A 16,408-nucleotide genomic window follows, 5' to 3' on the forward strand; every position below is an offset into this window, starting at 1 on the left:
AGCAAGATGAGAAAGAACAAAGTCTGGAAATCTGAATGAACATATAATTGAGAACATATGTCATATAAATACACGGCAGAAAGTTAAAATATGTGGCTAAAATGATAATTGAGAACATATGGTCTACATTACAACATAAAATAAGCGGTTACAATAGAATGCAGACAAAAGCTTCATGGCCCCTCTAAAATTGGTGAATGTGGTCACGGATCAAAATCCAAGTTGTACTGGCCAAGTTGCAGTGACAGTACCTGACAAGAAAAACGTCGAGAGAATTAGACATATGTGGCTGTGATAAAACAACAAAGCAACACATAGTCGACACTTTGATATATCAAAGATGACAAGAGTTTAAATACACAACTTCGTTATCTAAAAATCATACAACCCAAACCAGTAAATGCAACAAGTCTAAGACCCATAGCAAATCAAAATTTATTATCTAAATAGCATACAAACCTGATGAAGCAATAACATAGAAACTAGATCTAAAACAAAGTGAATAACATAGTTCATACCCTAAAGATCATACATAACACAAATTAGCAAATGTATTTCAGTGTAGTAAACCGCAAATGAAACCCAAAAATAAAGGCACACAAAATTTTCCCCAAATTTCAGAAAACCCTAATTTCATCGCATACAAATCCATCACATATATCATCAAGCATGCAATCCAATCCGAAATAGAGCTAAACCGAAACAAAAACCATGTTTTCTACCCAAACTGCAACCCCGAAAGAAAAGCCCCAAATTTTTTCCTAATCTCAAAAAACCCTAATTTCGTCGATTTGAATTTCACGTAAATCAGTCAAATACCATACGGAAAATCGATTACGGATATCAAATAAGAGGCAACCATCCGTAATCCACCCAAAATCCCCAAAAAAAAACACCGATTTTGGATTTCCAGTTTTTCCCCAAAAATACGAAATCCTAATCCTACGAATTCGTTAAAAATAGATTGAGAACTGAAGACCAAAGGATTACCTTGACGATGAGACGGAAGCGCGATGCTACGATTACCAATCCACCGGAAAAATTTGCCGGTTTGAACGGAATCGACGGAATCTCGAAAAATCGCCGGAGAAGGGAACGAGAGAAAGAAAAAAATATCGGAGAAAGAGAAATGAATATTGGGCCGATAACTTTTTTTTCCTCCCCTAAAATTACCCCGATTTTCTTCCAATTCCCTCAAGACACGTGGATAAAAGACGGGTTCATCAGGTTCAACCGGATGAACTGATCCGTCGAATATGGGCTTTTCCTTTTTTTAATTGCGTTTTATATATGATTTCGAGCCCAAATAAGGGGATGAACCCCCACTGGACATGCTCTAAGAAATCAAGTGTATATAAGTTCTTCACAAACATTTTAGCTGATGACCTTTGGAGCTAAAACGACATAGTCAAAGTCGGATGATTTTTGAAAAGAAATTTTTTTTTTTTCAAATTACAGGAAATGTGAAGGAACGTTGGTTCAGAGAACTTCCAAGAATGGTGGAACCTACGTAATAATGATAGCTAGAGCCTAGAGGGCTGTGTTTCACATATTTTCCAAGACAAGTTATTTCCAATAAGATTAATTTCTCTCTTTCTAAGTCAATGGAGTCGACGTTTTCAGTCTAGATAAACAAAGCCTCTGCGTAAATCCTTTACTCTATCTCTCTTAAAAGCTCTTGTGATCTTAAAACCTTGTCTCTAAGATCGTACTAGCTAGTGATGGATTTCAAACTTTTCCTTGTGAATGTTGCTGCTGCAATCTTCACGCTTTTGGGTACTAAAATGTTTTATATGGTTTATGGGAAGTTCAAAGTGCAAAAAAACAAAAGAATTGCTTATGCTTTTTCATCTCTTCCATCTCCCCATATTGAGAACTCTGGTTCTACAGATCAACCAGACATTGGGCCAGCGACAAATGATGAGGCCCAGACTTTGCCTCGTAATTATTTACACGATGTCTTCCCAAGCTTTCACGGAGCAGATGTGCGTAGATCCTTTCTCAGTCACATTATGAAGGAGTTCAGAAGCAAAGGAATCAGCCCATTCGTTGATAACGAGATCAAGAGAGGAGAATTTATCGGCCCTGAGCTCAAAACAGCTATTCAAGGATCGAGGATTGCGCTTGTCTTGCTCTCGAAAAACTACGCTTCTTCCTCGTGGTGTCTTGATGAGTTGGTAGAGATTATGAAATGTAAGGAAGATTTGGGTCAAACAGTAAAACCCATTTTCTATGAAGTGGATCCAACTGATATAAAGAAGCAGACTCGTGATTTTGGGAAAGTCTTCAACAAAACTTGTGAAGGTAAAACAAATGAGGTCATTGGGAAATGGAGTCAAGCTTTGGAAATAGTGGCAACAATCGCCGGTTACCATTCAAACAAGTGGTTCGTCTCTTGATATCCACATGCCCTTAATCTTTCTGAACATACTATATTATAAAATTTAATTATCGAACAAAAACAAAAGTTTTAAACTGTAATTATTTTTTTGTAGAATCTAAATAATATATAGCCAAGAGAAAGTCAAATCATTTAAAATGTGTATGTGTGTTTTAATTTATTATTTATATACCAGATGTATAAATATATCTCCCTCTTTTTTTCAGGCGTGATGAAGCAACCATGATCGAAGACATAGCCACTGATATTTCGAACCTGTTGAATATTGTTATACCATCAAGTCATTTTAAAGGTTTGATTGGGATGGAAGATCATATGAGAAAGATGGAACCGTTGTTACGCCTAGATTTGGAGGAAGTGAGGATGATTGGGATTTGGGGTCCTCCTGGGATTGGTAAAAGCACCATCGCAAGATGCCTATTTAACCAATACTCTGAAGAATTCCAATCGAGAGCACTCATGGTGAATATTAAAGGAGATTATCCAAGACCTTGTCTTGATGAAGGCAGTGCACAACTACAACTACAGAGCCAAATGTTGTCTAAGATGCTCAACCACAAAGATATCATCGTTATTTCACATTTAGGAGTCGCACAAGAAAGGTTGAAATACAAGAAAGTACTTCTTGTTCTTGATGATGTGGATCGGTTAGCACAACTAGATGCCTTGGCGGAAAAAACTAGTTGGTTTGGTCGTGGAAGTCGGATTATCATCACAACAGAAGATCTAAGAGTTTTGAAGCAACATAGGATCAAAGATATCTACAAAGTGGATTATCCAACAGATGATCAGGCGTTTCAAATGTTCTGCATGTATGCTTTTGGTCAGAAGTACCCTGAAGAAGGTTTCGAGGATCTTGCTCGGCAAGTTACATACCTGGCCGGTAATCTTCCTCTAGGGCTTCAGGTTATGGGCTCCCACTTTCGAAATATGTACAAGGAGGAGTGGGAAAGGGAAATACAAAAATTATGGAGAAGCCTTGACGGAAAAATTGAAAGCATTTTACAGTTCAGTTATGATGCCTTATGGGACGAGGATCAATACCTATTTCTTCATATAGCCTGCTTTTTCAAAGGTTATCTGATTAAGGAAGTGGTAGAGCATCTTAAAAAGACATTTCCGGATGTGAAGCAAAGGCTTGACGTCTTAATTGAGAAATCTCTCATATATATGTTTTATAGTAATATAGAAATGAATAGCCTGCTAGAAAAAATGGGTAGAGATATTGTTCGTAAACAGTCTCATGATCCTGGGCAGCGCCAGTTTTTGGTCAATGATGGAGAGATTTGTGACGTATTGATGGGCGATGAAACAGTAAGTTTTGCCATTAGTACTGTTTATTGCATTGCTCATTACAAATTTAGTCTATTTGATAACTAATCATCTCTATCTATTTTTCTTGGCTGTATTATTTTTCCAGGGTAGTAGAAGTGTTATTGGCATAAACTTTATATGTTATGAAGACGAACAAATTATAAGTGAGAGAGCTTTTGAAAAAATGTCTAATCTCCAATTCTTAAACTTAAGAAGAGGTTGTTGTCAAAAAGGTAACGAGACGACAACATGGCATCTACCACATGGTCTAAGCTATCTCTCTCCACAACTTCGATTACTAGATTGGTGGTATTTTCCGATGACATGTTTTCCTGCCAATGTCAACCTGAAATTCCTCGTGGAATTAAACATGCGTTACAGCAAGCTTGAGAAGCTGTGGGATGGAATCAAAGTAAGTTATATATACTATATTCAATGTCGTTTTTCAATTTTATTTAAGTGATATTTTATTTAATATCGATTTCAATTTTGTTTCGAATCTATGATATGTTTTCTTTTGTAGAGTTATCATTATTATTATCGGTCAGATTTGTATAGTTATTCTACTTGAAAGAAAAATAGTCTGATCTTGCCACACTGTTTCTTTTATTTGATTAAATACTAATAGCTTGTTGTTCAAAAAAAAAAAAAGTACTAATAGCCGGGGCATGTCATCTTGCCACTCCCTAATTTTTTTAATGTGTTATATTGCTAAGTGTATAAATGTGTTTTTGTTATTTGTCTGTACAGCTGCTTAGAAATCTCAAGTGGATGGATTTGTGTTGTTCGAAAAACTTGAAGGAGCTTCCTAATCTCTCAACTGCCACTAATCTCTAAGACATATATCTCAATTATTGCTCAAGTCTGGTGAAGCTTCCTTCCTCTATTGGGAATGCAACTAATCTCCAAACTTTGAATCTTAGAGAATGTTCAAGTCTGGTGGAGCTTCCTTCCTCTATAGGAAACCTTCACAAAGTAAGCTACTTGAATCTGAATGAATGCCCCGAACTGAAGGTTCTTCCCGTCAACGTAAACTTGAAATCGCTTGATAGACTTGATCTTAGGAACTGCTCGTCGTTAAAAAGTTTTCCTGAGATCTCCACAAACGTCAGCTTTCTCGATCTCCGTGGAACTGCAATAGAAGGAGTGCCTGAATCGGTCAAGGGATGGTCTCGTCTACTTCATCTTATATTGAGGGGATGCAAAGAGCTCTTGTCGCTCCCACAGCTTCCGGATTCCTTAACACGGCTAGACGCAAAAGGTTGTGAGTCTCTAGAGAAACTAGATCTCTCCTTTCGTTATTTACGTGCTCGTCTAAAGTTTGGTAACTGCTTCAAGCTGAATAAAGAAGCGAGAGATCTCCTCCTCCAGAGATCGACTAGAAAAATTACGGTCTTACCAGGTAAAGAAATCCCAACCTGCTTCACTCATCGAGCTAACGGAGGTTCCCTAAAAGTGGAGTTGAGCGAGAGGCATTTCCCTTCGTCTTTGATATTTAAAGCTTGCATTTTGCTGGTTGAGAGGGAGGAGTATTATGAAACCCGTAGTACACCAACTGGGTTGTATTATAAAGTCTATAGTGATGAGGGGACAGTTATGCGGGATTTCCACAAGTTATTCTGCACTATAACAGAGCATTTGTACATCTTTGAATTTCAAATAGAAGATGTGACTTCGAACAAGCTTTTCTTTGAATTTGTGATCGAAAATTTTTTAAGGAAGTGGGTGATAAAAGAATGTGGGGTGCATATCGTTAACATGCACCAGAAAAAAGAATGCAAAGCAGAAGAAGAATGAAAGGTGACAGTGTAGACGAAGAAGAGGAAAATGAAGGTGAGAGAGTGTAGACGAAGAAGAGGAAAATGGTGAGGCATTTCCCTCTACACTTGAATTCCTATTTAACTATATGTTTAACAATAATAATGTGTGATTCAATGATTTTTCAGGAATCAGGACCAAGACCAAATGCAGATACTGTACATCGGTGATTATTCATACTATCTCCAAGTACACAGTTGAGTTGCTAATATTCTGATCTCGTATGTTGTTTTGCAGTTTTCACGCTTCTGTCATGATGGTCATCGACCTAGCAAACCATCACAAAGAGACCTCAATGACCATAGACAAACCAGACGGCCCATCTGAAGCCGAGAGATACCTTATAGAAGCTGAACCGGAGAAAACAATGGAGCATAAAGGCGAGCCGAACAGAAGCAGGGATGAAAACTTGGAGTTTCACCAACCAAATGCCATCAATGAAGGATATATGATCGAGCCAAAACACTTTTGGGTCGACCCATAAATGAAGATTCTCAAGAATCAACTCAAACTCTTGGCCAAAGCATGTTCAAGCCACCCAAGAAGACCCATGCACCTTATTCAGCACTGATGAAGTCCGAGATCAAGTGGTCCAGCTCGGCCAACACTTGTATTACATTTCTATCTCACCCAGTGAACGCCTCGAAGTTGAATCAGTCCGATTGGAGTTCAGACATAAGAGTAATTCAATTTACAAATCGGGTGATCTCCAACATACCCGATTTAGACATATGCGCATTAATCAAAGGATTCCGGAAAAACCAGGACGAATCAAGCTATGAACCGGCTTGTTATGGATTCCTTATTCATCACAGAATCCAAGAGAATTGGAATCAGACCGAGATCGATTTTGGTTTAGGAGATATCCAATTTCTAAATCGATGGATCCTCCACTTGCCTAATTTGCAACTTACGGGTTTATGAGACTTCAAACATATCAGTGGCACCCAGGAGACTCTGAGTTACTTCTAGAAGCTTTCCAAAAAAATCATAAGGTGCACCAACACGCATTGGATCAGGCGGATCCAACTGAATTCTCAATTAAGCCAATCGCAGCTGTTTATGGAAAGTATGACAACCGACCGGTTCAATCTCTTACAAACCCGAGTTTGGCGACCAGGGGAGTTCCTTAGACATTTGGAGGAGTCTAAAAACTTCTTACCATGCTCTAGAAACCACAGGATCAGGCGGATCCTCATGTTTGTGCACTTTCCTTTTCCGGATGCATTCACACTTGGAGGAATAACTCTCCAACGGCTCCTTCTTCTAAGATGCTGCGTTTTGGAGCTTCATTCACTGAATCTGGACGTCCCAAGACACAACTCCTACGCACCCAAGTTGTCAAGACTCAAGCACAGCTCCACTTACCTTACTTGGCCGAGATTTAGTCATAACGGCTAGTTTTTCATTTAGTTTTTGATTTCTTTCTTGCTTTAGCTTTTAGAACGTTGGTTAAGACTTGTGTAGAACATTATATAAGCTCATTCTGTCTTCATTGAAAAGGGCCCCTTCAATCAAATTAATATAGAAGTTTCTTATTTTCTTTCAAAGTGTGTTCTTTGGATAATTGTCTTTTCTTTTGAATAAAAGTGTGAGATTCACTTCTATTCTCTAGAAGCCACAAATTTAGTTGTTTGTGTGACTTAAATAACTTGTTTGTTCATCGATTGAGAGAGTCAATCATCCCATAATCACTCCATCTCTACCATCTATTCCACTTTCCGCCAACAAAGCTTGTTGTCTTTGACAACCTTGTGAATTATAAAACCTGGTGTGACTCCAATCTTATATCATGTCATCACAGTTTCTGATATTTTTTTATCTTTTATTTCTCTTTCCTCTTATACGTTTTTGTATAGAGTAACTCTGAAGCTGGGTTTTCCAATTCCAAGGCTATTGATCATTTCCTTGAGATGGGGTTTGATAAAGAAAATGTTATCAAAGTCATATATGAATATGGTAATTGCGAATCTCTCTGAAAAGTAGTAAAGCTTTATCAACTTTCTGTCATTTTATTTTACCAAAAAAAAAAAAAAACTTTCTGTCATTTTTTTTTTAATTTGTTTTGCTTTATAACTTGCAGGAGAAGGAAATATGGAACAAAAAATATATAGCAAATGCACTCCTCTCTGCTGACATAAGTGAGATCAGAATCAATGGAGATAGTGAAGCAGAGAAGAAAGAAATGGAGATGACAGTGCATAGACAAAGCAGAGGAAAAAACCAAGTCCCTTCATGTACATGGACCCGAAAGAACTTCATAGGTTGGGAACAATGGAGACTGTAGCCGAAGAAGAAGTAAATGGAGATGATAGTGCAGAGACAAAAACTACAGAGTATCTTTTGAACCATGGATATTGTTGCTTTGTAATTGGTTTGACAAAATCGAACTCATTGAAAAAATACATGTTTAGGGAACAATGGTAGAAAACCAATTTAGTGGATTCATTAGAAATTTGCTACCTTATCAATGAGTATCAATAAAATTAAGAAAACAAAGTAGATAAATGAAAGGAATTGGATAAATCTAGGTTTTGATATATTTGTGGACTTTTAGTCTTTATAGACTATAAATGAGTGTAACTCTGAGTTGGATATAAATCATTAGTTTCCAACTGGATTGGCCAATATATTAAGCAAACTCTGACATAGCTACCGATTAGCTACTACTAAAATATTTTAAAATGGTGATGAAATACATGAAAATGTGAGAAGTGCAGATAGAAAAACACCAAAAACAATGGCTTAGAACCACTTAAATCCACACTTATCAACTCCTCGGGAAACATGAAGTTGGCGGCTCTAGCTCTACTTCCCACATTCCCGACCAATCATTCCAAGGTGAAACATCCTTACCATTGTACATGCCGCTTTTAATTTTCCTTTGCATGTTTACTACCTCTCTCTTGGATTTACTTCACACCGAGACGGTTTGATTCATACTTTAGAAAGTAATCTTGATTTCTCTCTCTTATTTTCTCTTACATTGAACTCTGATGTAAGAATTTCAAATCTAAAGTAATTTAAAATCCCTAAATTAACCAAGTGAAATTGAAATTTGTTGTAGCAGTTTAGGTGTCAATCCTCAAGAAATTAATAACTCACTAAGAATGCAAGAATTAAAAAACGTGCTCGTGTTTGACTTTTAGTCTTACTTTTTCCTTCTAGTTCTTTTGTTTGGGTTAATTGCTTGCTTGCTCTTTGCTTTGTTTATACTTTAATCTCTTCTGCACCTTTTAGTTTTTTGTTTCCTTTATTTTCTTTCAGTTCTTGCACTTAGGATTCATTTAAAAAAACCATAACACTTGCTTGATCTAGCTTTTAATTCATTTCTTGCATCCCTAGTGAATTAGACTATAGTTCCTTGAGGATTCGCCATCTAGATTACTGTAACACACACTTGCACTTGGGCGATTTAGAAATACAAAATTTTAAACTTGTGTTCTGAATTGAATCAATTGCTTTGCCTCTCCCATTGTCTAGAATAGCAAGATAGAGGATAAAACTGAACAAGTTGATTCTAGAGCATGGTATTTTGTCAAGTGTAATGCTGTTCCATGAAATGTGTAGGATATTCTAATTGAGCTAAACTAATCATCACCGATTTATCCTCGAGTCAGGGAGTTTAGTAGAAGTCGGAGCATGATTCTTAATGATCTTTGATGTTAGTATATAACGGGAATACTTGCATTTTGATTCTCGTTCATCTACACCATTTTATTCAAAATCATAAATACCAAAACACTGAACTAGATGTCCCGTTTCAAGAACGGGTTATTCTCTAATATTTTAAAAAAAAAAAACAAAAAAGGAGAAAATAAAAGTCTTTGTTAGAAGAAGTAAGTAGAAAGAAAGCTAGTGTAGGCAATAACATCGGACCATCCAGGGAAAAGCCTTTTCAAATGTAAAGTTTCTTCATCAAGACGTTGATCAAGAACAGCTACATCTACTCTAATTTCCTTTTCGCTACTTGCCTGCCATAATCAACTTGGAATTAGTCAGTTTCGACAAAGAAAAAAACTAGTTAAAGGGCATGTTAAAACATATCAAAAGCCTTGGTGTTACCTCTAACCAGAAGATCCACTTCTCGCTGCTGTTGCCACTTAGTCTCAATATGTAAGATGGAGGACCACCCCGTGGGAGTTCAGGCGCTGCAACAATAAGCCATTTTCGTTTTAAAAGTTTTAGTAAATGTCTCAAAGAGAAGGGAAACGAAGTGCTAGTTTTGTGTGACCTGGAGGTTTGCCATCTGCGAAAGACCATCCTGATAATGGCCCGGTTATGTTCAGAACCGTGACCCAGATCTCCTCCAACGAGCTGCAAATGGAATATAGCAATAGTTAACAGCCAACTTACAGGGAATTTAATAGCAAAACAAAAGCGAATAGAAGAAATTTTTCTTGGAGTCTTTACAGGGAATTTAATCCAACTTACCCTAGAGAGAGTTCTAGATGAACTCTGCGAGTTCCATTTTCAAAAGTTGTTGTCGGTTTATGAGTTTTCAAGTGTGGGAATTGGCTATATCGTTCCAAAATCTTGTTGGCTTTAGCAGGGAACCTCCCGTTTGTTGTTACTACACAGGAAATAGGGAAAAGTGCCTACAGAAAACCACAAAACTCTTTATTCCAAAAAACTGATAACACTTACTATCTTGTCAGCAGCATGCAAAGAGGAGCGAATCTAAGTAACGTACGTACCAACCAAGCTTCTTGAGGAGACATTTCAGCGTTTCCCAATGAAAAAGAAGGGCCAGCATGAAGTTCCTCTGCCACCTCCGGAGCATGCTTAAAAATGAACTCCATAGAATTTGAATCAATGACAGCTAAATCGTAACTAGAGCCTGCGATTTCATTTCCACCTGCAGAGGCAAATTTGAATATTTAAGTCATTTCAGCAAAAGAAGGTTACTCTGAAAAAGCAAAAAAAAAAAAAAAAACAATAACAGTTCAAATATCGGGTGACCAAAGGCTACCCGTAGTGATGAATGTGTGTTGGAGTACAACTCTCTTTGGTGCATCTTTGCTATAAGGAAAGAACTGAGATGATACGGCCAACATAACCACACTGAAATGCAGCAAGAATTTCAAGATCGAAGATTTGGCTAGCCAACGATCACAAATTGGTATTATTGGACCCACACACAGGCCGGTGACAATTCCAATGACTGCAGCTACAGCTACATCTGCGAGGTAAAATCCTGCAAAGAAAAATCTTGTACAATAAATATCTTACGCAATGACTCACAATCGCAACAAGCATTTTAATGTTTAATGGTAAAATTCTTAAATGCCGTGAATCGGTTAGCTGAACCAGAGAAAACTAACCATAAGGTGGTGGAACTGCTCCCATCATTCCTGTCTTCTCAATCAAAAGTAGGGTAAGAATACCACTAAAATAGACAGAATACAGAAGGCATGGAACAAGAGGTATCACATAAAACATGGGCGACCTGGATGAGATGAACTTTTATCACACAACTGATTAAAAAATTGTCATAAAAAACATAAAACTAGAAGAACTATAAGAGGTGGAAATCTAAACTACTGTCTAAAGCAAGCATCTAAATCAAATTTATGAACAGGGATCTTTATTGGCTAAAGATTTGTTGTCGTATGTCCAAGAAGAATTTGAAATTAAATTAATCCTCAAAGTCACAAAAGCATTGATAGTTCAGTGAAAGACTAGAAGCCTTACTTGATCGAATCATAGCCATAGGACTTGACAGATAAACAGAAAGAAATCCACCCCAATATCATAGAAATGCAGATGACAAATGTCAAGAATCCTCCATTTAATCCAGCGAAAAAATATGCCTGAAAACGTTTCTCAAGTTAGTCATAGATCAGCCAAACAAATAACAAAATTTGAGGTTAAGGTTTTAACTAAACTGATTAAACAAAAGTGCATACCGAAGTTACAAAAGCATAGAACCCAAATGCTCCCCAAAACCTTGCTTCATCGGATGTTTCCTACAAGATCATTGTTAAAAGACAGGTTCTAGTAATAGACAGGGATGCAACTGAGGCAAGTGGAAGAATAAGGACTTTACAACTTTCATAATCTTCTTAGATGAAACACCTTGACAATGTGACACACGATCAGAGATGGTTCTTGGAAGTAAAAGACCAAAAAATGAGCAGGGGATGAACATCAAGAAAGCTAAGTATGAGTGAGCAAACCTGCATTTCCACAATAATTCTCGTGAGTCTCCCCCCACCAAAAAAAATCTCAATAGTTTCAACAGCTTTATTTAGCATTAAATTTTAAATAAAATGTGGAACAACGTAACGGGGTATATAAAACCAACCAGCTCATGGGATAAGCAAAGTACAATCCGATGACTGAAAAGAGAACAGGGAATATGACACCAAGTAAAATCCCAGCGGTATGGTGTATAACTCCTAATCAGCCAACGATTTAAGAAGTTAAATCTCCGAAACATCGTTTAAGGAGGAAAAGAGTACAAAATAACAAAAAAGATTGCATATTTTTACCGTTCAAGAAAGCCCAGAAGATTGACAACCAAGGGTGCATCCCAGGGTCCCGCATATACAAAAAGAAAGGAGCAAAAAGGAACAAAGCAGCTGGAATGTTGTGAAGTACCATGGCCACTCTTCTTGGATAGAACACCTGATAGATTTCATGATTTCAGCTTGCCAAGAGAGTGCAAATAAGCTACGAAAAAAGATGATGATAGAGTCAAAAGTACCCACCATGAATAGGGTTAAGTAATCAAAGAAAACAGCTCTTTCAACCATGTCACTGTTAGTATCCATGTCAAGCGAGTTTCTCTCACTAGCAGCCTTTAGCTTAGAAGAACTTGTGAAGGCTTTAAGTACGCTGATTAAGTTTTCTCCACGTGCTTGCATGCTTCCAGGTCTGGTTAAAATATATTCTGTGAAACGAGGGTTGTGCTAAATAATGAAAAATAGCAAGGAAAAGTTTAACCATAATCTATACCAAAATGATGCATACAATATTTTGTCAACTGTGTCAAAGGAAGTATGGTAGTAGTAACCACCCAGAAGAAAGATAATGTCTAGCCCGGGAATGTCGCCATAATCTTCTGCAAACATTCTGTAATCGGTGTCTCCAGGAATTACAGGGAAAACATCCTGGGGAATATCACAGGACAACTTATAGTCAGTGACATGGCAAAAACAGAGAAGACGTGTGTGGATGTGTGAATGACCATCTCTTATAGAGCAAACGAGCAGGAGAGATGGAGAGAGAGAGACCTGTGCAGAACTCTGCGCCATTGGATACACTGCAGCTTGAGAGTAGACAGTGGACGGCCAAGAGCCAGGCCCTGATTGGCAGACCAGATCTGCCAGCCATTAACATCAAGTCAAATCAATACTCATTTACAAGCAAAGACTTAATACTGTCGCCTAATACACATTCTGCGGTAGTGCCTAAACGATACTGTATGTGTATGCATGGATTTCTAGAGACAGGATGTAGCAAGAGAAGTTCTTTAGATGACTACAGGCAATGGTCTAGACAGATCTTTAAAGATAAGCTTTTTTGTTTCAATCATCATAATAGATAAGAGAAGATCCAAGATCAAAGTTAAGAACATCATTGTCACTTAGAGGAAAAAATTGGCGGGGAAAGGACCTAGTCATAAGTAAAAAGGGTTTATTCATTATTATTTTCACCCCAGTAGAACGTTTATTAGGGAATACAAGAATAAAACATAGGTCAAATCTTACCAACACCGCCAGTCCCAGAAGCTTCTACGTTTATAAAAGCTCCAATGGTGTCTTTCAACTTATGCTGCGTCATGAAGCCGTGTGAGCCCTGAAACACATGACAAATAATGTAGGAGCTTATTTTCATCACCTTAACTATAATATAAACCTCATCCTAGTTACCAATCACAAAATATAGTAAGAGCAAGAAGATAGATTTCATGAAACAATATTCCATGCGAAAGAGGACTAAGCACCGTTAATGTGTTACCAGCATAAAAAGCTCTTCGGCACCATTGAAGAGAAAAATTATAGGCCGAGGCGGGGTCCAGCCAGAATCCACTACCAGTCTTGCTAATTCAAGCAGTGATGCTGCAAACGGAGATACAAAAGGCCATGATTTTATGATTTCGAAGGAGAATCTAAAGAGAAGTACCAAATTACGCACCTACACATGACCCACAGTCACCAGCTCCAGGGGAGTTGACAGGACTGTCATAATGTGCATTCATCAATACTGATGCATCGGTGTCAAGAGATTGCATTGACGAGATACTGCCAAAATGTCAAACCTTTAGCATTAATAACTGGGGACACTATGAGTCAATGTTACAGACTATTGATGACAGAATAATAACACAAACAAGGTAAAACTGAAAAAGGATGGTCAATCCAAAAAAGAATGACAAACACAAACTGCAAAGTCTCCTAGAATAACAAATTCATACCAGATATCTTTAACACAAAAGACCTAAGATTTTCACGTTCTAATCCAAACTATCTCCAGTGACCACACAAAAAAGAATTCAATGTAAAGAAGAATACTGTTAATTAAGCAAACATTACCGCATAAGTATATTGGTATGGTTTCTGTATCCCAGTGAGATGCTGTGGCCAAGAAACATCATGCTAAAGGAGCCATCCACCTGAGTCTCCTCCACCTCAACTCTATACAATCAAGCAATCATTTTTTCAGCTCAGAGTTAAAGAAGGTGGAACATACTTGTGAAAGCTTGGTGGAATCAATTTATATATTTACTGAGTGCATAAATGTGGTTGGAGTGATGAATCTCAGCATTTATTAATACCACTTTCCTTTGATTTGGTCAAAAAGTTTATATATTCAAATGTCCGTATCACAAATCCAAAAAGCGAAACCTTAAATTAGGTCCTGCTCTCTCCTTCACCATCTCCAACTGAGTTTTAATGTATGTTGCAGCTTCTCTAAGCCCAGTTCGTCCCTCCTACAAAACCATAGGATCAGAGAAAAGCAATGAGAGAGAGGGAGACGAAAAACGACGCCGAATTACCTGACGACCATCGATCTCCTCCGCCAAGACGCGGATGTGCTCGACGGCTCTGGCTTCGGAGAACCGATCCAGGGGCGCGTCGGCGGGAAGCGGCGAGATAAATTTCATGTGGAGGATGCAGTAAGCAATCGCTAACATTAAAGCGTAGAGGAAGGCGATTGAGAAGAGGAATTTGAAACCAGTGGCTTCTCCAGAGCTCAACCTCCAAAACGCCATTATTGATTCAAAATCGAGGAAATCTCGTACTTGAAGAAGACAACGATGGATCAAAGTTTTGTATATATATTTTCGGTGAAACGGAACGGGAACGTGAAGGCCGTCGTTGAGTGTCAGAGAGAAAGTGAGAAAGAGACTGTTTTGGTGAAAGTGGGTCCAAAAGTTGCTAATAAGTCCTCACGATTCTGATCATTTTCGAAAAATGTCCGTTTCTCTAATCTTTTTTATTTGTAGATAACTAGATATGTCAGTACTAAAAATTGTTATTCAATTCGTAGAGATTCAGATTTGGTGTCATTTATTTGAAATCATTGAATTTGGATATCTTTGGACTATTAAGATTTAAGAAGATGAGATCGTAAATTGAAGGATTGCATGTGTAATCGACAGATGTCAAATCAAAATGACATTGTTGTGTTTTTCTGACTTTGAATATACAATGCAGCCAAAAAGCAGATTGTATCAATCCTTAGAGCAGGTTCAAGAGGGGGGGGGGCGGCGCATGAGGAGGGGTTTCTACTTAGTGTTTTAAATTAAAAAAAAAAATGTATAATCAGTTTTTAGCTGTCTCTAAATTTAGTGCATTTAAAGACTCATTAGATCTCCCACATAATAATTGGTGTAGTGTTCTTATTTATTTTTAATTCAAACCTTTCTGTGTTGGACAGGGTTTTCTCATAAAAGGTTTTTTTTTACTCAGCATCCCTGTTCGATTTCTCCGAAATTTGACTTGGTGAAATCTCTCTCTCGAAGAGAGGTAATTATTCTCCGATAAAAACTCCGGCGGCAAGTCCTATTTGGTCATTCATACATTCATAGCCCTCGTCATCTCATCCTCTCCAATTTTCCCCTACTGCGGCGTCTCTTCTACAAATCGGTGGCATCTCTTCTACAAAGCAGCGGCATCTCTTCTAAAAAAAATCAGCTTTGAAATCTATGGAAAATAACATCGACCATATATGGCTGATGGATTTGGTCAATGTAAAGAACCATTTAACTATCGACCATATACTGGCATTCTTTGGCCAAAAATTAAAAACTCGGCCAAACATCAATTTCTTATGATCATAAGCAAACATTCAAGCATTTGAAACACCAACACATATAAAACATGAACTGATTCAAGCAAGAGAAACAAGAGAAAGCAAGAACTTTTACAAAACTCAATCAAGAACTTGAACTGGTTTTTGTTATCTTGTATATCAGTTATAGTTTTTGAATATTGCTTTTGATATTGGTTATGATTATCAAAATGTGTTTTATGATGTATTGCATTGTGCTTTTCCAATGATTAGAATTCAAGTGGTTTTTTTTTTTTAAAAAAAACGGCTTTGAAATCTATGAAGAATAACATCGACCATATATGGCTGATGGATTTGGTCAATGTAAAGAACCATTTAAACATCGACCATACACTAGCATTCTTCGGCCAAAAATTAAAAACTCGGCCAAACATCAATTTCTTATGATCATAAGCAAAAAAATTAGAGCCTCTCTTAAAAGACTACCATTGGACACTAAACCAATGAAAAAAATTATAAAGAAGTTCTAGTGCATTAAAACGAATAAAAAATTATTAAACTTAAGATTAGAACTCCTTAAATACTATGGTTGGAGGTGGTCTTAGCTGCTAGCCTGCTACTTCCTATTTTTGT

General features: G+C 37.4%; 2 protein-coding genes and 1 pseudogene across 2 annotated transcripts; 2 read left to right on the forward strand and 1 right to left on the reverse strand.

Moving 5' to 3' along the window:
• The first annotated feature begins 1,608 nt into the window (after nt 1–1,608).
• On the forward strand, nt 1,609–5,581 carry LOC18009332 (annotated as a pseudogene).
• LOC112087100 lies at nt 5,135–6,391 on the forward strand. Its single transcript, XM_024156962.1, has 3 exons — nt 5,135–5,580; nt 5,662–5,691; nt 5,771–6,391. The coding sequence occupies exons 1-3, from the start codon at nt 5,543–5,545 to the stop codon at nt 6,015–6,017; spliced, it is 315 nt and encodes a 104-aa protein (XP_024012730.1). The 5' UTR covers nt 5,135–5,542; the 3' UTR covers nt 6,018–6,391.
• A 2,815-nt stretch (nt 6,392–9,206) lies between these two features.
• LOC18008457 (endoplasmic reticulum metallopeptidase 1) lies at nt 9,207–14,914 on the reverse strand. The gene is made up of 21 exons (XM_024155410.1): nt 14,538–14,914; nt 14,386–14,471; nt 14,074–14,175; nt 13,676–13,782; nt 13,499–13,599; nt 13,249–13,336; nt 12,772–12,860; nt 12,509–12,648; nt 12,247–12,412; nt 12,028–12,163; nt 11,841–11,934; nt 11,583–11,712; nt 11,443–11,502; nt 11,228–11,346; nt 10,858–10,982; nt 10,506–10,730; nt 10,231–10,391; nt 9,968–10,131; nt 9,768–9,850; nt 9,599–9,684; nt 9,207–9,507 (listed from the first exon to the last, which is right to left on the reverse strand). Exons 1-21 carry the CDS (start codon nt 14,751–14,753, stop codon nt 9,364–9,366), a joined length of 2,622 nt encoding a protein of 873 aa, XP_024011178.1. The 5' UTR covers nt 14,754–14,914; the 3' UTR covers nt 9,207–9,363.
• Nucleotides 14,915–16,408: the final 1,494 nt, after the last annotated feature.

Source organism: Eutrema salsugineum, unplaced genomic scaffold, assembly GCF_000478725.1.
Source record: "Eutrema salsugineum unplaced genomic scaffold, Eutsalg1_0 scaffold_9, whole genome shotgun sequence".
NCBI classification, from domain to species: Eukaryota; Viridiplantae; Streptophyta; class Magnoliopsida; order Brassicales; family Brassicaceae; genus Eutrema; species Eutrema salsugineum.

What these genes read in the sequence shown, in the direction of transcription:
- LOC112087100 (XM_024156962.1), top strand. Translation starts at nt 5,543, where the DNA reads ATGAAGGTGAGAGAGTGTAGACGAAGAAGAGGAAAATG. An exon ending in AGACGAAGAAGAGGAAAATG is followed by an intron (nt 5,581 to 5,661) that starts GTGAGGCATTTC and finishes ATGATTTTTCAG; the next exon opens with GAATCAGGACCAAGACCAAA. An exon ending in CAAGACCAAATGCAGATACT is followed by an intron (nt 5,692 to 5,770) that starts GTACATCGGTGA and finishes GTTGTTTTGCAG; the next exon opens with TTTTCACGCTTCTGTCATGA.
- LOC18008457 (XM_024155410.1), bottom strand. Translation starts at nt 14,753, where the DNA reads ATGGCGTTTTGGAGGTTGAGCTCTGGAGAAGCCACTGGTTTCAAATTC. An exon ending in CTTCTGGGCTTTCTTGAACG is followed by an intron (nt 11,935 to 12,027) that starts GTAAAAATATGC and finishes TTGGCTGATTAG; the next exon opens with GAGTTATACACCATACCGCT. An exon ending in AGCAGTTCCACCACCTTATG is followed by an intron (nt 10,731 to 10,857) that starts GTTAGTTTTCTC and finishes TTTTCTTTGCAG; the next exon opens with GATTTTACCTCGCAGATGTA.